Below are 23,783 nucleotides of genomic sequence, written 5' to 3'. Positions count from 1 at the left end.
AACATCGCCTAGCCCCCTTTGTGTTTTATCTGTTCCCTACCCAGCCAGTCCCCAAGGGGAACCATTTCAATACCATTTTCCTTGGGCCCTTTCCTTCTTGCTGCATCTAATTTGCCAATTTCTAACCTTCTATTTTTTTCTATTATTCTTGGCTTGCTGAGCATTGAGCCAGTTCCATTTCAAATCTATCCCAAGTAACTGGATGTTTCATGTTCTCACAATTCTTTCATTCTTATCCACTTGAATACCTATCAAATTTTCTATCGGTTTCCCACGCCACTCTTTTAACTCTGCAAAAGAGTTTACTACTCACTTTGCTTAATGTTTAGAGCCAAGGAAAGTGCTCAAAAAATAGAAAACTCTCACTCACTTGCTGTTTCCTGAACATAACCCTACTCTGCTACATCCCTTGTTTCTCACCTTGATCCTGCTACTGAAATGCTCCCACAATACCTTTGGATATCTATATGAGGCTAGCTGAATATCATGTCTTCTAAGATTCCCCACCCAGCCTACAGTGAGGTCATTTTCTACAGTGGTACTCAATTTGCACCACTTTATTTTGATACAATTTCAGACTTAAAGTTTCAAAAGTTTTATACATTTACACATAGAAAAAAGTAGAATTATTCCAGGATGCCTTTCAACTAGATTCTTAATATATTAAAATTTTACTGCATTTGCTTTATTCTCATTCCCTCTCTTTCTCTCTCCCTCTCTCTGTACATGCACACATACACATACACCCACACACATATTTACATATATACATACATAATCTGAAGTATTTAGGGGTAAAAGGGCATCATGTCTGCCAGCTAATCTTAAACAGGTCAGAAAAAACACTTGTATACACACATATATACAGATATTGTTGTATAGTTATGTATATATTACTGTGTGTATATGTGTATATACGTATATTTGGAAAAAAGAAACAAAAACAGAAAACCTTTGTTGGATCCCTTCCTCTGCTCCACAACTAGATGACTAAGAACTCTAAATTCTAGCTTGAGCTCTCCTATCTGCCTACACACACTCCTTTGGTAATTTCATCAGTCCCATTGATTTAAAATGCTGCCCCTATACTGATCGCTCCCAGATTTATTTCTTTAGCATAAGCTCTTCCCTGAGCTCTGAGCTCTAACATCCAACCACCTATTTGCAATCTTGACTTGGACTTCTAACTGGCATATTAAATTTAACCAAAATAGAATTCCCCACTAAACCTCTTTTTTTCCCTAATTTTTTTCATTTCCATACATGATACTACTATCCACTCAGTTGCTCAAGCCAAAAACCTAGGAGTCACATTCAATTCCTCCTTCCTCTCCTCCCCACAAAGTCAGCCTGCGGATCAACTCCTCTATGTGCTGGGTCTCCTACTTCTTTCCCTTTTTACAGCTTTCATTTCCACTCTAAGTCACCAGCACCCTCATTTGGCCCACTATAAGTCTCCTATCTTGTTTTCTCACTTCCATTCTCAACCTCTTATCCATTGTCCTCAGAACAATCAGTGCAATCTTTAAAAACAAATAAGCCATATTATGTCACTGCCCTGTTTAAAATGAACCAGTGGCTTCTGATTGCACTTAGAATACAGTCCAAATTCCTTATGCTGGCCCCTGCCTACTTCTGAGATCTTTTCTTCTAACACTTTCCCCCAGCTCGCTGGACTCCAGTCATGCTGACCTTCATGTAGTTCCAGGATCATGGCAAGATCATTGCCATCTCAGGGCTTTTGCATTTACAATTCCCTCCATTTAGAATGCTTGTCTCTCCCACCCACCTCACCCCACCCCTGCCAAATTTACTATGGCTGACTCTTCTCCTTCAGATCTCAGCTCAAAAGTCTTTTCCTCAAGAGGTTTTTCCTGACACCCCCCTTACAAGTCACCATCTAGCATACTTTCCTGATTTACTGTACTTCATAGCACCTATCTGTATCTGTAATCACACATTTGTTAATTTGATTCTTATTTGTTTCTCCCACTATAACATATGTTCCTAGAGAACCGAGACTCTTACCACAGCACCCTTGATGTATGTGCTCAAAGACTGGCTGATGTATGTACATCATGTTCACATATGTATGTATGCACTATGAGTAAGTTCTCTCAGGGTAGGTACTGTGTTCTTTTCATCATCTTTTTGCCTTGTATATAGGAGACACTTAAATATCTGTGAAAAGATTAAACTAATGCACATCTTGTTTTTTTCAAAATATAATTAAGATAGGCAATTTTTTTGTCTGTTTAAAAAATATCCCTCCTCCCCCAATCACTAACAACAAAACATCCTATCAAAATAATCAGTGTTTCTCAGGATTTTTCTGCTCTTCTATTTTCATTGAGGTGAAAAGGAAGAGGAGGTTTCACAGAGCATTCTTCGATTTGTCTCCCACTTAAGGCTTTTCATTCTCCTGAAAAAGACATACTGAAAACATTCCATTCTTTCAAAACAGACATCCTGAAAGTAATCAAGTGCCACTCAAAAAAATTTTGTTTGTTTGTTTTATTTGTTTTTGAGAGAGAGAGAGAGAGAGAGAGCGAGCAAGCATGGGAGGGACAGAGAGAGAGGGAGACACAGAATCCGAAGCAGGCTCCAGGCTCCAAGCTGACAGCGGAGAATCTGGCGCGGGGCTTGAACTCACAAACCATGAGATTATGACCTGAGCCGAAGTCGACTGCTTAACCGACTGAGCCACCCAGGCACGCCCCCCCAAAATTTTTTTTAGAGTCACAGAAACTATTTGTTGGATTTTTTTTTTCCTTTTATGAGTCAAGGAACATTATTGACAGCTTGCCCTGAGGCTTCTGTTAATGTTTGTTAAGGTTGGGGTGTTGCAATTAGAGTCGCTCTGTTCTCCTATAAAAGCAGACTGCTGCAGAATAACTTTCCTCAACTGCTATATTTTCAGTGACACAGAATGTTATAAATTGTTTCCAATAAACAGGAAGGAAAGGGGCACCTGGGTGGCTTAGTCAGTTAAGTGTCAGACTTGGGCTCAGGTCATGAACTCAAGCCCAGCATCCGGGTTTGTGCTAACAGCTCAGAGCCTGGAGCCTGCTTCAGATTCTGTGTCTCCCTCTCTTTGCCCCTCCCTGGCTCATGCTCTGTCTTTATCTCTGGCTCTCTCTCTCTCAAAAATAAATAAACATAAAGAAAAAAATTTTTAAACAGGAATAAAAGTCAAAAGTATTTTCTACAAGCTTCTCTTCCCCCCTTTTTGAAGTCTCCTCTATAATTTAAGTGAGGAGCACCTGGGTGACTCAATCAGTGAAACGTCCAACTTTGGCTCAGGTCATGATCTCACAGTTCCTGAGTTCAAGCCTTGCATTGGGCTCTGCCCTGACAGTGCAAAGCCTGCTTCAAACCTTCTATCCTCTCTTGTTTCCTCCCTCTCCCTTTGCCCCTCCCCCGCTTGTGCTCTCTCACTCTCTCTCTCTTTTTAAAAAATTAAAAATAAAATTTAAGTGAATACATGTGATTTGAATGTTCTAATTTATTTTAGCTACTGAGATAACTTTTTAAGAAATTAAACCTTTTCTCAGTTTCAAGCATAATATATACTTGATCAGCTCTCACCAAAACGAACCTTTCCTGTAGAAGATGAAATAGAGTTGTCTTTCCACTAGCATTTGCAATACTTATTAATTAGCAGCTTTCTCCAGTTGTCCCCATCTCTCTTTTCCTTTTTCTTGGTCTTTACTACACAGCTCCACCATTCAAGGTAAATGATCAAATGTATTCAAAGTCTCTAAAAAGGAAAGTATTGATCTTTTTTCTAAAACCAAAACAAAAATGATCCTCTCTTATTACAGAGATATTTTGGCTGACTTTTTTTATTCAGTAACTCCATCGATTATGAATAGTTTACTCTGTAGCATGTACATGGATATACAGATTAACATTTGAGTTAAATAAAAGTTACTATTAAATAAGAAAAATATAAGCTTTTTCCATAACAAAAATCTTAGCACACACAAAAGAATAATATTTCTATCAAAATTGCTATTTTTCCATCATTTTCATATTTAAGACCTGAATGGAAGTCATCATTAAAGATAGTGATCAAAATGATCCACAATATAATATTGGTAGTGTATGTAAAAATGACTATAAACGTAAAATGAAGAATAATGTTATGGTAGGATAACTACAATGACATCCTTGGCTAACATTGGAAAACCTTAGTTTAGTCAAACTTTATAAAGAGGGGAAGTGTATCCTTAAATATAAGTTATTAAAGGCAGTTTTAATAAATTATTAACTTTATTTTGCAGTCAGTGCTTTGAAAATGGAGTAGTAACTGATAATCACATCAATCCTTTTGTCTCAATATTAACGGTTTATATAGAAACGGATATAAAGAAAGTTTCTCAGAAAGATGGAATTGTTCATTGTTCTGTCGGATATGTAAAAACAATGCTGACTCAAAAGCAGCCAAGTGGACAGCTGCAGATGCTGTACCCAATGGAAATACTAAGCAGGCACTGCACAAATCAATAATTAACAAAGCAGATGCACAAAGCTTGATGAGGATGAATAATTGCATAGGCAGGAATGGTAAAAGGAGCTGATAACAGTACTAGTTTTGTAAGAAATTAGATAAACTCTTTGTATTCACAAATTTGTTAGCAAGAGGACTTCAATGCCTAATGGTACACAAAGAATATCTTTTCAGAATGGTTTGATTAAATTGACATGCACCTTTAATAACAGTTATCACTAAAAGCATTTAGAAATCAAAATTACCCACAAGAAAATATTGGTAGGGTGAACATAAAAATAATTTTAAAAGTAAAGAATGAAATAATGTAGGTGCGCGAACTACAGGAGCATCATCAAATTGCTTATTTGGGGAATGCTTAAGTTCAATGGAATGTTGAAGAGGGAGGTATACATTTAGTGTACATCCTTTTCTAACTTTAGTTTGTGTGTGTGTGTGTGTGTGTGTGTGTGTGTGTGTGTGTGTAAACCCTTTCCTAACTAGTCAGTAAGTTTCTTGAGGATAAGTATCATGTTTTATAATGTAGTCTAAAAGCACTAAGCTCAATGCTTTATGTATAAATAAATACCTGTAGAATGAATAAAATAACATATCTTTATTTCTTCAAAATGTAATGGATATGGACAATATGATTAAGCATGCTTTAGTAAAAGCATTCAGAGTAAATTCTTTACGTAGATGCTGAATATGTGACTTGGAAACATCTTTTAGGAGTCTTTATGTTTCTGAGAAATTAGTTCTTAAATTGCAGTGACTTTAATAGATACATTTTATAGCAAACTTGAAAAGCATGTGTCAGAGTTTTAGGTACATAAGGAATTCAGGTTTTTAAGGTTCATTTATAGGCTTTTTCCTTGGGACATATGTTGAAAGAATAACTGCCCTTGTGAATGCAAGGAGTCATTGCTCAAAACTGTTTCAAGTGCTTTAAACTGAAGATTAATTCTTTTTTTTTTTTAATGTTTAGTTATTTTTGAGGGCGGGGGGTGGGGGGTAGAGGCACAGAGAGAGGGAGAGAAAGAATCCCAAATAGGCTCTGCACTGTCAGCATAGAACCCAATGTGGGGCTTGCTCTAACAACCTGTGAAATCTTGACCTGAGCCAAAATCAAGAGTCAGTCACTTAACCAACTGACCCACCCAGGCACCCCTGAAAATGTATTCTTTATCCAGATGCCTGTTTTATATCATTCTATTTTCTTTATCATTGAAAATACATACTTTCTATTATCTACTTATTCATTGATTCACAGATATTTATTGAGTATCTATTGTGTACCAGGTACTATTCTAGATGCCAGGAATATAGCAGTGAGGTAGCAAAAATCACTGTATTTATGGAAATTTTATTCTAGGGGTGGAGACAGACAATGGAGATAAATCAGTAAACTATGCAATAAGTTAGTGTTTGGTACTAAAGGGAAAAAATATAGCAGAGAAGTACGGAAGAAAATCTGAGAAGGAAGTGGGATTTTAAATTGAGTGGCAGGAAAGGCCTCACCGAGAAGTGACATTTGGATTAAGTCCTGAAGGAGGTGAAGGAGCTAGTCCTTTGGCTGCTTGGGGAAAGAGCATTCCAGGCAGGGGAAATCCCAAGTTACATAAGTCTTGAGGTGAAAGAGTGTTTGGCATAGTTGAGAAATATCAAGGAGGTCAGCGTGTCTTGACAAGACCAAGGCGGAGTGTGGTGGGACATGAGATCAAAGAGATGACGGAAGGCTAGGTCATAAAGGACCTCATAGGAAAGAAAGGAAGCCATTGAAGTGTTTTGCACAGAGTGGTGACATCTGACTTTTTAACAGGACCACACTGGCCACTGAAGAGGGCAAGGGTGGAAATAACAGAGATCATTTATAGTTATGGCTATAATCCAACAAGAGATGGTGGTGGCTTGAACCAGAATGGTGGCAGGGGTTATAATGAGAAATGACTGGATTCCAGATATATTTTGAAGATAGTATTCACAGGATTTTCAGACAATATAATGTGAGGTTATCTACTACTTGTGATAGTTCAAATGTCCACTGTTCACTCCTAATTGCTAAAAAAGATACAAATTCTCACACGTTCTGTTATTTCTAGATTATGATGTTAACATAACTTTTCTTTTGTTCCTGGGTTTGAAAACACATGTCAGCTACTTGTGTCCTGTCTCAACCTTGAGAAAGGGTGAAGAGAAAATGTGGCTCAGAAATTTGAAAGTGCCAACACTATCCTGTGAGCTCCTCCTAGACTGTAAGCTCTGTGAGACCTATGTCATTTACCTTATGTCCTCCAGGCCTGCCTCAGAACGTTGCACACATCAGGCTCTCAAAAAATGTTGAATGGTATACTCTCTACATTTCCCAAGGAATAACAAAGCGGACAACATCCTGCCGTATCAATTGCACAATCATAAATTAAAATTTGTATTTTTAGTATTAAGGACATTATTCTGGGATATTCAACTTGAAAATGTATTTGAGCTTCCGCAGATACTGAACACCGTTCAATCTAAAGTTGTTTTAGCTTTTCCGAACCTTTTAACTAAAGGGCGGAGAAGACTGGCTTTGCAATACACAGATGGGCTGTCATATTACACCGCCTCTCAGTTGTGAAGCTACCGCAGCATTAAGCCCTCTTGAACAGGGCACAAACGTCTTCTCTACAAGAATAATCAGACACAATGCACGTACACCAGCAGCCGAAGAACCAAGTCTGTCCTGGGGCTTAGCCCACAAATCTCCGGGGCCACGGGCCTGCGCAGTGCTCGCCGGGCGTTGTAGTTTCCTTCCCTCCTCTTTCTTCCTGCGAACTCGGCCGCCGTTGCGCCAGCGCCCCAAGTGGCGGGCAAGCTCTGTGAAGCGCAGCGTACGCCGCGGCGCGGAGCGTTTCCTAGCAACGGGGAGCGGCAACGTCACGGCGGTGGGTTCTTAGCGCAGCTGCCCCTTGTAGAGCCGCTGTGTGTACCTTCCAGCACCTGCGGTCTGCAGGGAGCGCTTCTCACAGCCTGGTGCGCACGTCTTCGTCGGTCCTTGTCCGCTTCATCCTGCCCCAGGACGCGGAGAGCAGCCTGCCGCCGCGACCCCTCCTCTGAGGTCCCGGCCCGAGGCTAGAGGCAGTCCGGCCGGTTCTCGCCGGCCCTCGCCCCCGGCGCCCCTGGAGCCAGCCAGCCGCCCGCGGCCTCGGCGGGACGATGCTGGAGTCCATTCGCGTGACGGGTGAGTGCCCGGAAGGGCTGGCCCCTGGGCTGGCGGTGGCGGACAGTGTCCTCCCGGCTCCTGGCGACGGGTGTGAGGCGACTCGGGGCCCCAGTCGCCCCGGAGGCCGAGGAAACGGCTTGAGTGGGCTCCGCGCGCGGCCGGGGCGCTCAACCCGGCGCCCGGAACAAGTGCGTGGCGCGCAGGAGGTGCTCAGGAAAATTCGCGGAGGGAAGACAGAAAAACGGTCCCTTTTCCTTTTGTCGCTTATTATCAGTAAGCACGTGCCATGGAATCTAGGGAAGTGAATCATAATCGACAGATTACTCATCCTACAAATGTGCGCTGTAAATAAGCCATTTCAAAGCATATTAGCTATGTAGTTAGGCATTATAGTGTACTGGCGTCTAATTTTCTAGAATGTTCAGAAAAATCAGAGCTAAGCAAAAGAACACATTCCAGTATATGAGTATTTATACAGTGTTTATTTCTCTGTTTTTTTTTTTTTTTCCTGTGCTTTTATTTTTAAGTCAGAACGTTTTGGGTTAATACTATTAATAGGTCACTTTATGGTATGTATGATTCTAAGCAGAAGAAATGGGTGTTCAGACCCCAGGTCGGAAAATTTACTTGCCTTTTATATTATTTAAAAAATAGGTATTGATGTTAATCATTTAAATATTAGCTTACGTATTAGAAGAGTTCCCTAGGACATTATTCTGCCTTTAATTCTCTGTAACATTTGTGCCAGACAGGGTTTTTGGTAGTCCAGTATCATGACGAACAACAGTAAAGGGAAATGCTTAATCTGCAAACTAGTGTCAAGGCCAGAATTTTTTAGTTTCAGGCACTGCAGTACCAAACAGACTATTTTTAAATTCTAAAGTTTTAGAGTTTAGACTAGTTTTTAAATTCTAAAACTGAATTCTTTTCCAGTGAAAATACCTGTGGTCTTAATTTTATGCTGTTTTATTTCATGATTCATATTATAAAATATGGAGCTGATTTTGTACTTTATCTTATTGTTATTTGTGTTGACAGGAAGCAACTTAAATTGGCATTAGTTTTTTAAATGTAATTTGATGCAGATACTATTTTTTCACCTTAAAATACAGTGAAAAATTTGAAAGTTACTTAAAAATACCATACCTTCTTTTTGGGAGCAGGTACTAGATACCCTCCCTCGCCCACACACCCAGTTGTGACAACCAAAAATGCCACCAGACATTGTCAAGTGTTCCCTGGAGGGCAAAATTACCCCCCCCTTTCCCATTGAAAATCACTGCCTTGCAGAAAAATACAGTTTGATTTTGTCAAAGTGAGGGTTATTAGATACTGATTTAGAAATAATATCAATTATGATAATTTTCCCAAAGCAAAACAATCATTGTAGAGAGAGAATACCATTATATTAGTATTAGAAAGTGGGTATTCAGTCAGAATACCACTTAGATCCAACTAAGTGGATCTCCTGCTTTTCACTGTGCAGAGTTGGAAGTTTGAGGAGAGATACTTTAAGAAATAGTAGACTGATTCCTCTTGCCTCAACTCCCTTTCTGTGATTTAGTGGCAGAAATCAATCCAACTGTACGTGTTGCATACCCTGAGATAGATTATTCTGCAGTGAATTTCTATAGTTCAGTAAGAATTAAAACAGCCATTTGAGAAGTAGAGCATCAAATTTACAGCCCCTTTAGAAATAATTGACTGGGTTATTTTTCAAAATAGTTTTTTTTTTAATTTTTTTTAAAGCTTATTTATTTATTTTTTAATTTTTTTAACGTTTTTTTAATTTATTTTTGAGACAGAGAGAGACAGAGCATGAACAGGGGAGGGTCAGAGAGAGGGAGACACAGAATCTGAAACAGGCTCCAGGCTCTGAGCTGTCAGCACAGAGCCCGACGCGGGGCTCTAACTCACGGACCGCGAGATCATGACCTGAGCCGAAGTTGGACGCTTAACCGACCAAGCCACCCAGGCGCCCCTAAAGCTTATTTATTTTGAGAGAGAGTGCACAAGTGGGGAAGGGGCAGAGAGAGAGGGAGAGAGAGAGAATCCCAAGCAGGCTGCACACCACCAGTGCAGAGCTCAACGCAGGGCTCGAACTCACAAATTGCAAGATCATGACCTGAGCCAAAATCTGACGCTTAACTGAGTTACTCAGGTGCCTCTCAAAATAGTTTTTATATGGTACCTGACTAGTTAAAACAATAGTTCCAGAACCCTAATGCAAACATTTTCACTAACATACCAGAAAGCCCAACTGAGACAACTAGAAACTTTATGAAGAGAATGTAGCTGAAAACATGACCCCTTTTTCCCTTGCTGTCCTCTCAGTACTTATTGATACCTAAGAAGCCATCTTCTTCTGGTGGTTTTTAATCTCAGGATGGAAGCAATTACTTAAATATTTCTGAAATTGCTTCCTCTATGATATCTTACTCACTTTTGACTTACTAGTCATGACTTAATATAATTAAATATAACATTCTGATAGAGCTGCCGACTGGAGGAACAAAATAAGAAAGCTGTGTATGCTGTTTGAAATGGAATCAAATTAGAAAAGGGTTTTTTTGCCTACTTTCAGCTTTTTAAAGATAGTTTATTGTACTAAAGCCACTAAAATGTTGATTCTAGAATATAGAAGTAATTACTGTTCAATTTACCTTGGAAATCCAAATTTAATGATTCTAAATATTTTCCCATTTACATTATTCCATGGAGTATTTCTGTAGGAGCTGAATATAATATTGAATTTAATAACAATACCGATAGTTAACACAGGCTGCTTACTACAGGTTGGCACTGTTCTTAGTACTTCATAGATATTACCATTTTCAATCTTCACACGAGTACTGTGAAATATGTATTATTATCCCATTTACAGAAATGGAAACTACAGCACAAAGAAGTTCACTTGGTCAAGGTCACAACTAATAAGCAGCCAAGATTCAAACTGGAGAAGCTCCATTCCAAAGCCCATGTTTTCAACCAGTAGGAAAGACAGAACACTATTACAGTGACTATATGTTGATTTAAGCCACAGAGTTCAACATGAAGATCTCATTTAACATCAGTGGTGCATTATCTGATAGTTGAGTCAAGATGTTTTTAAGCTATTATCACAGGCAAATCTGTAAATAATTTTTGCCTGGAAAGATTGTATTTCACTTGACTATAAAATTGTTTTCAAAGTAGAAGACATCTAGCCCATTCAGTGAGTGACAGGAAACTGTAAGAAGCCTTATAAGAGTATGTTAATATATGATTTCCTACTGCCCATATTTTGTATGGTATAAAAGAAGTGATTGAGTCATCTGGAAATGAAGCTCCTTTCTAACAAAAATGAGTGTTTAAAAATACTGGAGACTGGGGCGCCTGGGTGGCGCAGTCGGTTGAGCGTCCGACTTCAGCCAGGTCACGATCTCGCGGTCCGTGAGTTCGAGCCCTGCGTCAGACTCTGGGCTGATGGCTCGGAGCCTGGAGCCTGCTTCCGATTCTGTGTCTCCCTCTCTCTCTGCCCCTCCCCCGTTCATGCTCTGTCTCTCTCTGTCTCAAAAATAAATAAAACGTTAAAAAAAAAATTAAAAAAAAAATAAAATAAAAATACTGGAGACAAAAGTTTTCTTAAGGCCAGTGTTTGGCCATCTGATATGGATACAGTTAGGCGCGTAGCTCCTGTTTGTCCTATACCATTAGGCACCTGCCATTAAAACTTGTCTTCCACAGGGGTGCCTGGGTGGCTCAGTCGGTTAAGCGTCCAACTTCGGCTCAGGTCATGATCTCGCAGTCTGTGGGTTCGAGCCCCATGTCAGGCTCTGTGCTGACAGCTCAGAGCCTGGAGCCTGTTTCAGATTCTGTGTCTCCCTCTTTCTCTGACCCTCCCCTGTTCATGCTCTCTCTCTGTGTCTCAAAAATAAATAAACGTTAAAAAAAAATTTTTTTTTAAAAACTTGTCTTCCACATCACTGGTTGTTTCCTTTTTTTCATGTGATCCTGGTATGATTTTTTTTCCCTCAACCTTCAGGCATTCAAATCCAGTATCCTTTCGTTTCCTCTCAAATACTGGCTACCTCTCAGGCCATTCTTTCATGAGCAAGTCAGTGAATGAGCAAAACCAAACACAGATGTTTGCCATAATGGGACTTATAATTTCAGTATTGGAGGAGTCCTTCATACAAACAAATGTAAAACTACAACTGTGACAGGTGCTTCAAAGAACCTTCCAGAGGAGGTTTCCGGAACAAGTGGTATTTGAACTAAAGGATGAGTGGGAATTAATCTGATGGGAAGAAGCACTCTCCAAACATAGGGGACAGTGTATGAAGAGGTATTGTGTCTGAAGAGAGGCTGGTGAGTGTGAGGGATTGACAGAATGAAAGGAAGCTAGAGTGGACTGAGTAAGGGCGACATTGTGCATGGAGGCAAGAAAGGCAGGGTGACCTGATGGTAAGTGACATCATATGCCACGGTCAGGAGTTTTGTCTTCATCCTAAGGGGAAAACCATGGGGAACTTCGTTTTCTAGCACATTCACTGTTGTTTCAGATGGTTTTTAAAACGGTTTCTTTTACCACAACCACCATTTTCTGGCATTATAGAATACCCTGCATATTTCTAACTAAAATAATAACACGCAATTCCTGACCAAAGAACAACAGCATCACATTATAAAGAATCATTGTTACTAGTTGAGAAACACTGAAGTACTCCTCACTGGGATTGTGACATTTTTGGGAATCCTGAAGTAAAGTCAATTTTCTCAGTTCCTGAATGACATGAGCAGTGCCTTTTCATCTCCTTTTTTAACTTACAGTTGAGAAACTATATGGGGTTCTGTTGAATTCAGAGATGTTAAAAATAGTAGATTATCTGTTATAAGGCAAATTGGGCAATAAGTATGTCTTCAAAGATACTGATGTTTTCACATATCTTAAAAGATTAAGGTGTGGGGCTCCTGGGTGGCTCAGTTGGTTGAGCGTCCAACTCTTGATCTCTGCTCAGGTCATGATCTCACAGTTCGTGAGTTTGAGCTCTGTGTTGGGCTCTGCGCTGGCAGCAGAGAGCCTGCTTGGCATTCTGTTTCTCCCTGTATCTCTTTCCCCCTCCCCGCAAAAAAGATTAAGGTGTAACTTACATTCAGTAAAGTGCACAAGTCTTAAGTGTGTAACCCAATAAATTTGTGCATATGTAACCACTGCCCAGAAGAAGATAGCCTCTTCCTAGGTTATAACCCATCCCTCAATGGTAACCACTATTCTGACTTCTAACACCATAAATTAGATTTGCCTGTTTCTGAACTATGTAAAAATGGAATTATACTGTATGTACTCTTTTGATCTGGCTTCATTTGCACAGTATTGCCTGTGAGATGCACTGTATTGTTGCTTGCATGCTTAGCTGCTTTTTCATTGCAATGTAGTGTTCTGATATACAGGTTACCATAATTTATTCATTTTTTTCCTATTCTTGATATTATATCGTTTAAGTGATGAACAACTACTTGATAAAGTGTTTATCTTGTTTGGGGACTATATTGTTTTGTTTTGCCTTTTGTTTGTAATCAATCTATTGTCTTATGTAAGATTATCCCATATTCTTAGGTTTCATAAATTCTAGTGAACTGTATGAAATTGCCATTTTCTGAGTCAAAATTGGTTGAATGGTATTTTCCACCAGCCATTGTTTCTGGTGATCTAATCTTCCTTTCAGCTGGGGAATCTCATAATTACTGTGAAACCTCACCTCTTCACAGTCATGAAAAACAAAGTTTCGTGAGTCCCTCTCTCTTTCCTTTAGATGAGGAACATGAGGCACTGATGGGCTTAATGATTAGGCTAATATTACAGAGAGGTGATTGAAAGAGCTGAGGATGGAAGCCAGGAATCCTGGTATCCTTTTCACCTGTTCTAGAAACAAATTAAGCTTTCATTGTGTTGGTAATTTCAGTATATTCACAAGTAGGTGATTATACTGAGTATCAATTTTAATGTATTATTATTTCCTTTTTTCCCCCCTCAATATGGGTAATCAGGTTGGTATGAATGATTTCTTTGAGCAACAGATTATTTTTGTTTACTCTAAAGTTCTGGTGAAGAAGATTGCTGATGGCTAAAATGTCACATTACATAGTGACTTTTAATATGAGAAAGTAGGACTGATTGCCTTATTTTCTGAGGGAAAATGAGTACACTTCCCCCAAAGAAGCCTGTGTATGCTTTTTAAAAGTTTGATTTTTCAGGGGCGCCTGGGTGGCTCAGTGGGTTAGGTGGCTGACTTCAGCTCAGGTCATGATCTCAACGGTCTGTGAGTTCAAGCCCTGCCTCGGACCCTGTGCTGACAGCTTAGAGCCTGGAGCCTGCTTCAGATTCTCTGTCTCCCTCTCTCTCGGCTCCTCCCCTGCTCACACTCTGTGTTTCTCTCTCTCTCTCTCTCTCTCTCTCTCTCTCTCTCTCTCAAAAATAAGTAAACATTAAAAACTATTTTTCAAGTTTAATTTTTCATTAAAAATAGACCTACCCTGTGACCCAGCAATAGCACTGCTAGGAATTTACCCAAGGGATACAGGAGTACTGATGCATAGGGGCACTTGTACCCCAATGTTTATAGCAGCACTCTCAACAATAGCCAAATTATGGAAAGAGCCTAAATGTCCATCACCTGATGAATGGATAAAGAAATTGTGGTTTATATACACAATGGAGTACTACGTGGCAATGAGAAAGAATGAAATATGGCCCTTTGTAGCAACGTGGATGGAACTGGAGAGTGTGATGCTAAGTGAAATAAGCCATACAGAGAAGGACAGATACCATATGGTTTCACTCTTATTTGGATCCTGAGAAACTTAACAGAAGTCCATGGGGGAGGGGAAGGAAAAAAAAAAGAGGTTAAAGTGGAAGAGAGCCAAAGCATAAGAGACTCTTAAAAACTGAGAACAAACTGAGGGTTGATGGGGGGTGGGAGGGAGGGAAGGGTGGGTGATGGGTATTGGGGAGGGCACCTTTTGGGATGAGCACTGGATGTTGTATGGAAACCAATTTGACAATAAACTTCATATATTGAAAAAAAATAAAGTTTAATTTTTCAGGAAAAGAAAGAGATGAAATCTTACTGGCCTTTTATGATGTTTTTATGCATGTGTAAAAGTCATTTTTTAAGTAAGCAATAATATTTAAAATTAAAAAACAGTACTTTAGGGTCTCTCATAGTAGTACACTTTAATACAACTGAAATAAGATCAGTGTGATTCTGAGGACTTAATTTATATTCATCATGAGTTATTTGATCACCTGCCCCACTTTTATGAACTTCATGGGATATCAGCATTTGGCACGATTGGCGTTTTATTAACTCCCAAACCTTACTCATCAACAGATGGAGCTTAACATGGACTGGGGCTAATCCTCTCAGGTAGAAAATTAGCAAGTGAGCCGAAATGCTACAACTCCTGGTGGAAAGGGTTCTGTCCTACACACTCTGTCACCTCCCATTGAGTGTTTTTGGCAGATGGTTTAGGACTTTTGTTAAGAATCCTGAAGTGTATAGATTGTTTGAGGTGGAACAAAATTCTGAATTTATTTTAAAAAAATGTTTTTAATGTTTATTCATTGTTGAAAAACAGCACAAGCAGGGGTGGGGGGGGAGGGGACACAGAATCCAAAGCAGGTTCCAGGCTCCGAGCTGTCAGCACAGAGCCGGATGCAGGGCTTGAACTCACGAACCTTGAGATCATGACCTGAGCTGAAGTTGGATGCTCAACCGACTGAGCCACCCAGGCGCCCCCACAAAATTCTGAATTTAGTGATCACTGATGCCTTATGACAAAACAAAAGAACTCTGAGTTCAGCTCTGTAGTCATATAGCTATTATGTTTTAGGAACCAAAGAAAGCATTTTTAAACTGAATTCATTTTTAAACAAATATACTCAACACAACACACCTGTAATAAGCCATCAAAATTGGGAATTATTTAGAATAGTTTTATTCACTGATTTTAATTTGATGTAACTTTCTCCCCTTTTATTATGAAGACCAAAAGGAAAAAGAACCTGATTACCTCCCTTTACCTTCCTGGCTGTGCCTACTTCTCACCTGATTTTCTGTTTGTGATACCCTTATTCTTATTGCAGGTTTTTTTTCTTTTTTTCTTTTCCTTTTAGTGTCCATTTCATTCTTCCTTTCCTAATCACCTCTTGTCTCATAAACTTGTGATGTCTTTTTAGGGAAACTGACATTGTTCATGGGCATCTGGGCTACAGCCTGTGCTCTGGTGTTCCTTAGCCTATGTTTGCCAAGCCTGCCCAGTTTGGACTATCGGTTGGCAACATTTAAGTCTGAAACCCCTGAGGGACTGAGACCTACCAGCCTGTAATGAAAGTTGTGTTTGTTCTGTTTATTTTTGGCTGTTTTTTTTCCGTTTATTGAATGGCTTCTTTGTGTAATCAACCTTCAACATGACCCTGTATCTAGCTCCTACTTCTCATCTTGTGCATAGAATAGACATTTAGCCTCTGCATATTTTTGCTTTTGTCTTTAAGACACCAGAATTCAAATTTCACATATTGGCCTAGAAAGTGTTAACTAGAGGGACTATTACCTTACGTATTTGGATACCCATTTTTGACCTGGTATTTTACCAAATCTTTACCCTAAACTCTATGACTTCTAAGCTTTAAAAACTTACATTTAGGGCAGGGTTTCTCTACCACAGCACTGTTTTAGGATGGATATTTTTGTTGTAGGAAGCTGTGCGATGCATTGAAGGATATTTAGCATCATTCTTGGCCTCTACCCACAAGATGCCAGTAGCACCACTCCCTTGTTGTGACAACCAAAATGTCTCCAGACATTGCCATATGCCCCCTGGGGAGCAAAATTGCCTCTGGTTGAGAACCACTGGTTTCCCTGTTATATGTCCACTTCTGCAGTGACTTCATAGAACTGTAGAATGGTCCCAGAACTACAAATATCTGTTTATCTAGAATGGTTGGAGATGACCTTTTTAGGGTTGTGCCATTCATTCGTTCATTCATTTATACAGCGTGCACTAACAATGTCTACCAGATCCATGCCGGATGTTGGAAAGGAAGAGATGAATAAAACACGGTTCTGGTACCTATCTTAGTACATCAGTGATTCAGATTATCATGTCTCTGTACATGTTCTGTACAGAGAAAGAAAAGGTACAGTGCTGTGCATATAGCTGACAATATTGAATAGCTGTTGATAATTGAATGAACGTTATATGTTATATACATAATAACAAGCCTGAACTCTAATTACATACACCCGCTCTCAAATCATTTTGCTGTTTATTACTTTATTGTAATATAACATTGAACAAATGATTTAACATTTCTGAGGATTAAGTGATACAACATGTATAGTTTTCTGTGAAATCCCAAACTCACATAAATGTGTCAACAAATGGTATCTGCCATTATTGTTATTATTATGTATTACTACTCATTGTAGAAAAGATCCCTGAATGTCAAACCTTGAATGAGTGAATGACAGATGTGCGTGGATAAAGTTTTTAAAAAATTGAAATAAATTGTTTCTTAGCAAGGCAGGCAGCTGTTCAAGTTGGCTAGCATTGAAATTGCTTCCGTAGTAGGAGCCAAAGGTTGGGGCTAGATGCATAAGGGTCCATGAGACTTGGAAAAGAGAATTGAGAGAATCATATGTCATTTGAAAGACTTAAGGAAGGTTTATAAGCAGACTTGGCCAGAGGTCATATTTGTAGATAGGACTTGGGCTGGAATCTAGTTCTGGTAAGTAGGATTTAAGACAAATTCAAACGCTTCGTCAATTTAGAATTGAATCTGAAAGTTCTTAAGGGTCTAGCCGAAATCTCATGTTTCTCTTCACATTACTTTCTTCCTTCTCTGAACTCTGTATTTTCTGCTTTTTGCTTTTAAACTTATACTGTCTTGTATTACTATTCAAATCTTCATAGGCTTGCCTTGCCTTCAGAGCCAGATTGGAAGCTGGTTGAAGGCAGAGACAGTAGATTTATAAATATGTTTCTCATAACGTATGTTTCTCGTAGTACCTAGTTAGTAGTATTCCATGTATTTGTGGAATGAAACAATGCAGGTCAACGTTGCAGTTTTAAAGCAGAGCACGAGCGTCAGTATATCGGGTGGTTCGTACCTCTTTAAAGCGCTGTGAAATCTAAAGGCAAAGCTGACCTCTCCTTAATTTACCATTTGATATTCTTATGTCTAGGTAATAACAGTTACAGTTTTTTTTCAGATTTGGCAAGAAAAAAAACCTTAATTTTCTTTTAATCTGTAGCCTAGATTTAAGAAAATCAAACAATTGAGTGACATTATGAAAACATGCTTTAACATACACATATCATTTATTTAATTTTAAAAATTGTTTCTGAGATAAATAAGGCAGTGTTGTCCTTCTTTTCCTGATAGCTATCTTTATTTACAGCATCTAATTTCAAGATTGTACTGGCTTTTAAATACCTTGGGTCTTGCTTTGATATTGGAAATACTATTGAAAATTATATCCTTACTGTGAAATTATAGTCATTGGTAGAGTTGAATATTCAGATTACTTATGTGTATTATCTCACATTGATATTAAACTTTGATCATCTTAATGGCTTCAAGCTGAGAATTTTTAAAATTTAGCATATATATGCTTATATAGAAGTGACAATGTCTAGCATGACCAAAGCTTGGTAATATATTTAATATTTAAAATGTCTTTTCTAAAGATCGTTGCAAAATTATAAGGTTTACAGAACCTTCAGAGTACTTTTGTATAATAAGCAATTTGCTTCATCTGGTATCTTTGTTATTTCTTTTGTTTTGATTTTGTTTATTAACACAGAAAAGCTTCACTGGCCTGAGCAAGAACTTGCTAAGAAGTCTGTCCTAAATGCAGAAGAGTCATTGATCACTGACAGCAAAAGAAGCATTTCACATTTATCTACTGGGATACTAAAGGACATTTTCACAACTGGAACCAGTAGTTACAATGTTCTGCTACAGAGCAAAGAGGAGAAAAAGCATCATTCACAAAAACAGCCTTCCTCCACCTACTCCAAAAGATGTAGAAAGCCCAGCAAATCTCCTAGTTCTTCTCGTAGTAAAGATCTTCGCAAGATGAAAGCCCCAGTGCCTGTGATGAGCAGTGGTACTTGGTACTGCCTAGAAAGGCAGCCTGGTGTCTTTGTCACTAGTTCAGTGTCGAGTCCTATAAAGTTTACACATGATATCTCTGTTACAGGGAGCAGCATTGTACTGCCGCCTAAACCCAAAAACAAGGTAAAGCGACGCCATTTCTCCACTCTGCCAAAGCCAAAGCCACAGCCTCAGCTGTCTAGAAGTTTTGAAAAGGGAGATGACTTTTCTGGGAAGAAATTTTGTATACTGACTGCTATAAAGCCCACCAACTTGGAGAAAGAAAAACTGAGATTTTTCAAGTCTGACTATACCTACAATCCTCAGTTTGAATATGCAAATCCATCTCTGCCAAGTGTGTTGGCCAAACACAGCAATGCATCTGACCGATTTCTTAAACAGGTAAAATGCTACTTCAGTAATGGTATTTCATTTTTATGTAACTAAAGCAATTATTTACAGTCTTATAAAAAGAAAAAAAAGAAAAAAAGACTTTAAAAAACATTCCAGTTATTTATATGTTATAGTTAACGCCCCATTCGGTACATGTAAATATGTGATAGGAAATTTCCAGGTGAGTGCCATAGCCTATATGTAAACTACTGTGCACTAGTCAGAATCTATGAAGAATCTGTTAGACTTTGTGGCAGGAAGCAGCTATATTTGGAAAAAGCTTAAGATTCTGGTTCTAGGCTTTCATTTGGGAGTTACAGACATGTAGGCCATTAGCCAACCCAGAGACCAGTGTTATGCAGCTCACACTGTGTTTGCATTTTCCATTTGATTTTGAGGGCCTTAGGTAGATCATACAGTCTTTGGTTCCCCTATGCTGTTACACTCCCATCTTTTTTAGGCTCCATAGGCATTTTGGAGAGCTAGACTTGATACTTGCCCATGAACTTCTTAATGCTTTGTTGTCATTGTTAATCATTGTCAAATAAATATTTCAGCACTCATTTAAAGAAGAAAATAGGGGCTCCTGGGTGGCGCAGTCGGTTAAGCGTCCGACTTCAGCCAGGTCACGATTTCGCAGTCCGGGAGTTCGAGCCCCGCGTCGGGCTCTGGGCTGATGGCTCAGAGCCTGGAGCCTGTTTCCGATTCTGTGTCTCCCTCTCTCTCTGCCCCTCCCCCGTTCATGCTCTGTCTCTCTCTGTCCCAAAAATAAAATAAAAAACGTTGAAAAAAAAATTAAAAAGAAAATAGTGGAGTTTTAACAATTATTTTCAAGGTTAGAAAATCATGATGTGAAGGATATGAGCAACACTTTCGATATTGCTCCATTTAGACACGTGGCACATAGTTTTGTGTATTACGAGGCTTAAAAAACTTTGAAATCCTTAAATTTTTGAGGAGAAATTGGCTGATGTTTATCTGAAAGGCATAGTGTTGAGATGATAAAGGCAGACTACCTTTGGTTAAATTAACTTTCTACACGCTTTTATAATACATGAGGTTCAACTTGGCTTTGTGAGTGATTGAAAATCTGTTTGTAGGCTAGGTGAAACTGCGTGGTTCCATTTGCCTGTGGTGTGTGCCCTATTTTAGCATTTTTGCTATAATACAGTTCCTTGGACTTGTGGCCAGCAGATTTTTGTTGCAATAAATGACGGAATCTGACAAGCCTTTTGAAGCCATTATGTAAAGCTTATTTTAGGATTATAATAATTTTAGTTTTGCTATTTATTTTCCTTTATTAGAAGAAACCTTTTCAACTGCTTCTCTAGATTTTTAATGGGCACTTTTTATTTAGAAGTGCTGAGATTGTACTAAATACTAATAAGGGCAACTATTGTCTTTATTCCTGTTTTGGCAGTCATTTTGTGATTTTTATTTCGGACATTGCAATCGACTGAATAGGGATTTCACTCATTTAAAATTTATGATAATTATGAAAATGCTATTTGCTTTTCTCCCCATTAGTGCTGAAAGAGATGGCTGAGATTTACCTACCAATATTCTTTAATTTGGTGTCCTACCCTAAACCCTACCTATTGGGAAAGAGATTTCCCACCATTGGATCAAAATGAGTGTTCTCTCATTTCCCTGGAAGACAGGAAGATCAGCTGCTCCACAGATTGAGAACTGACACTGCTTGGCCTGTGGCTTTACAGTCTTTATTTTAACCCAATTCCGGCTTGAGGAGATAAACCTATACTTGGGTTGCTCGAGTAAATAGCACCAGCAATCCTACTGGCTGTACTTCAAAGGCCACCCTTTGGGAGAATGCTGTCAACAAATGCCTAGTGTACTATTTAAACCACTTTAATTGAATAAAAGGGATTCATTAGAACAAGGCCTCCATAAAATTTGCTTTAATTCCTATTTAGCATCTGAGTGGATTATGACATGATGTCATACATCCTTCCCCGCCCCCAGCTGTGAAGCAAAAACACAGCTTCAGAGCTAGTCTCGGGATTCAGAAACATGCTACACAAGGCGACCAGGATAGCCAAGTCACCTGATGGTCTCTGGCCTCCACCCTCAAGGCCTTGTCGACCCCTAGCAGATAGTCAGGATCTGAATCCTTCAATGGAAGGCAGTCTGCACTGTTGTTGGAGTGACCATGGTCCTCTCCAGTGCACACATTGGCAGAACAGTGCTAAACTTTCCATGCACAAGATAAGCCTATCAGAATGGAACCAAAGCAGTGCTCAAGCTCTGGTCATTCTCAGTTGATTGTCCCATCAATGTCCAGGAGTTCCAGGATGCAGGTTTTTGTGATCTAAGCATTAGGTCCCCCAGGAGACAGGTCCGTGAGGTGGTTCACGGGGTCTAGCATGGGCTATTGGACTTGAATATAATTCCAGGTGGAGCCTGCTGAACCCTGCTCACCCTCTTGCTGACAGCCATGGTGGCCCTCAGCTTCCCAACCCTTGAGTATTTTTAAACTTGACAGAAACTGAGAATATCTGTTTTGTGTAGCTCTGGACCTTTGCAGGAAGGAGTGCAGTGCTTCCTGGGAGTTGAAGAAGGGATCTGGGGTGAGAGAATGCTGAAAGCTGTTAAGGGTCAGGTGCATCCTCACCAGCGGCTTAGAAGTGGCTCCTCAGTGGCGCCCTCATACAGCAAAACTGGCAGCCAGTGCACTTTTTGTCCTACTTCCTGGGGGCTGACTGCCCCTGGGAAACCTAGATACCAAATCCATTTGGCTTTGCACTGTTCACTTTGTTGAGTAAGATTGGAAGTGAGAGATGAGAAGAGTCTTCAGGGTAGTAATAAGAGTCCTTGAACTATTTTCAGTATTTCCAGCAAGTCAAATGGAAATTATATATTTACATGATAAAGCCAATGGACAACTTAAGTGACTTGTTTTCTACCTCTGGCTGGAATCCTATCTCAGTGTAGATCCAGGCTAGCTCATGCTAACTAGAGGTTCTGATTAGTAGAGTGATATTTAATAACATTGGGAAAATAAGTCAACTTTTGTTTGGCTAGATAAGATAACGGTTGAATTATTTTCGTATGCATTAATAAAACTGGAGCAGTGGGGATAATTAGTGGTTGGCAAATGGGTCGCTTTTGTATGAGAGAAAGAAGGCTTTGGGGTATCAGGTAAAGACCTTTGGACGAGGCTCCTCTGGCTGTCAGGGAAGAAAAATTAAAGGTAGGTGTGCAAAAGCAGTTGATAGCAGGCCTGATACCACTGACTTAGAAAGGTCTGCTTGCAAGGTTGCCTTAGTCTGAGAACTTGACTGGTAAACAGTTGACTGAAATAAAACTTGCCTTAAATGGTAAGAGTAGTTTGCTGTGCCTGAGTTGTGCAAAGTGTTTATATTGGACACCTCTTTTCGTTTTGAGAGTCTGGAATTTTAGAACATGGCAGGCATAGGGGTGCTTCTGTACTAGTTCCCAATAAAAACCTTGGGTGCTGATCTGTAACAAGTTTCCTTGGTAGACCACTCTTTACCTGTTCTTAGAACTCAGTTGCTGGAGAAGTTACTTGTATCCTTTGTGACTTCATTTGGAGAGCACTCTTAGAAGCTTGCTTCTGGTTTCCTTCAGACTTTCATAGATGTAAGAGATGGGGACTGGTGGGCTTAAGTTGATCTCTTAAAGCATTTATTTACATTCATATTTTAGAAAAGAAGAAAAAAACTCTGTATTCAAATAAAACATCTGTTTGGGCTGCTGTATTTGCTGTCAGTGTGAGATTCCTGGTCAGTTGTAAGGCCTGCTCTCTGATAGCTTTGTAAAGGTCCATCGTGTTACATTACTATTCACAAATTGAGCCTGGGCCCTATATTCATATAATATTTACCATAAGCATGGGGTTCTTTGGCATTGTAATACTTTCTAATACTTTTTAGTTGTATGATATTTGTACAGAAGGCCAAGTAAATTAAGTGTATGCTAAGTTAGAAATTTTGCCTTGAGGGTAGCAGGGGAAGAGCGAACAAAAACATTTGTTCTCCATATACTTGTATTATTATGAAATTGTTGACATTGCCCTTTTATTTAAGGACCCTTGCTCCATTAAAATTGCTTTGAAATTTAAGGATAAAGTCACATGAACCATCAATGTGTGACAGATTATAACTAGCATTGATAGACTACTTAATATTTGCTTGTTACTCTGATTGCTTAGTACTTTATAGCTGTTACCATTTTTAGTTCCTCACATGAGGTGCAATACTTGTAGTTTTACCAGTTGAAAAAATTGACGTAGAGAAGTGTAGTAACTTTCCTGAGGTCACATATAGTAAGGTGCAGAACCAGGAGTCTGTTTCAAGTGCTGCTGACTTCCACACAATGACATGTTGGAAAACCAGCTCTCAGTGTCCATGATGTAAATATGAATACTTCCACCATGATCAGTTTCAAGCAGTGTAACATGAACTGCTTGCAAATTAATAAAAATTCAGTCCTCACAAGCCAGAATTATGGGGCTCCAGCACACCACTGTTTCACAGCATGGTTTTAGCCTGGCTGTCCCTTTGCCACCCCCA

At 39.3% G+C, this 23,783-nt stretch overlaps 1 protein-coding gene across 6 annotated transcripts in view; it reads left to right on the top strand.

Annotated features, from left to right (window-relative positions):
- Positions 1–23,783, top strand: part of MATCAP2 (microtubule associated tyrosine carboxypeptidase 2) — a 78,067-nt gene that overhangs the window by 10,916 nt on the left and 43,368 nt on the right. For 3 of the 6 annotated variants that reach the window (XM_047842513.1, XM_047842507.1, XM_047842530.1), the window contains one exon: positions 18,545–19,239. In XM_047842513.1, the coding sequence (XP_047698469.1) occupies positions 18,545–19,239 (695 nt within the window). Of the gene's footprint in view, positions 1–7,435; positions 7,713–18,544; positions 19,240–23,783 lie in introns of those variants that run through there. The other 3 variants (XM_047842522.1, XM_047842548.1, XM_047842537.1) reach the window with 3 other exon arrangements.

Source organism: Prionailurus viverrinus, chromosome A2 (assembly GCF_022837055.1).
Source record: "Prionailurus viverrinus isolate Anna chromosome A2, UM_Priviv_1.0, whole genome shotgun sequence".
In the NCBI taxonomy this organism is placed as follows: domain Eukaryota; kingdom Metazoa; phylum Chordata; class Mammalia; order Carnivora; family Felidae; genus Prionailurus; species Prionailurus viverrinus.
This window is presented reverse-complemented; position numbering and strand designations above follow the sequence as displayed.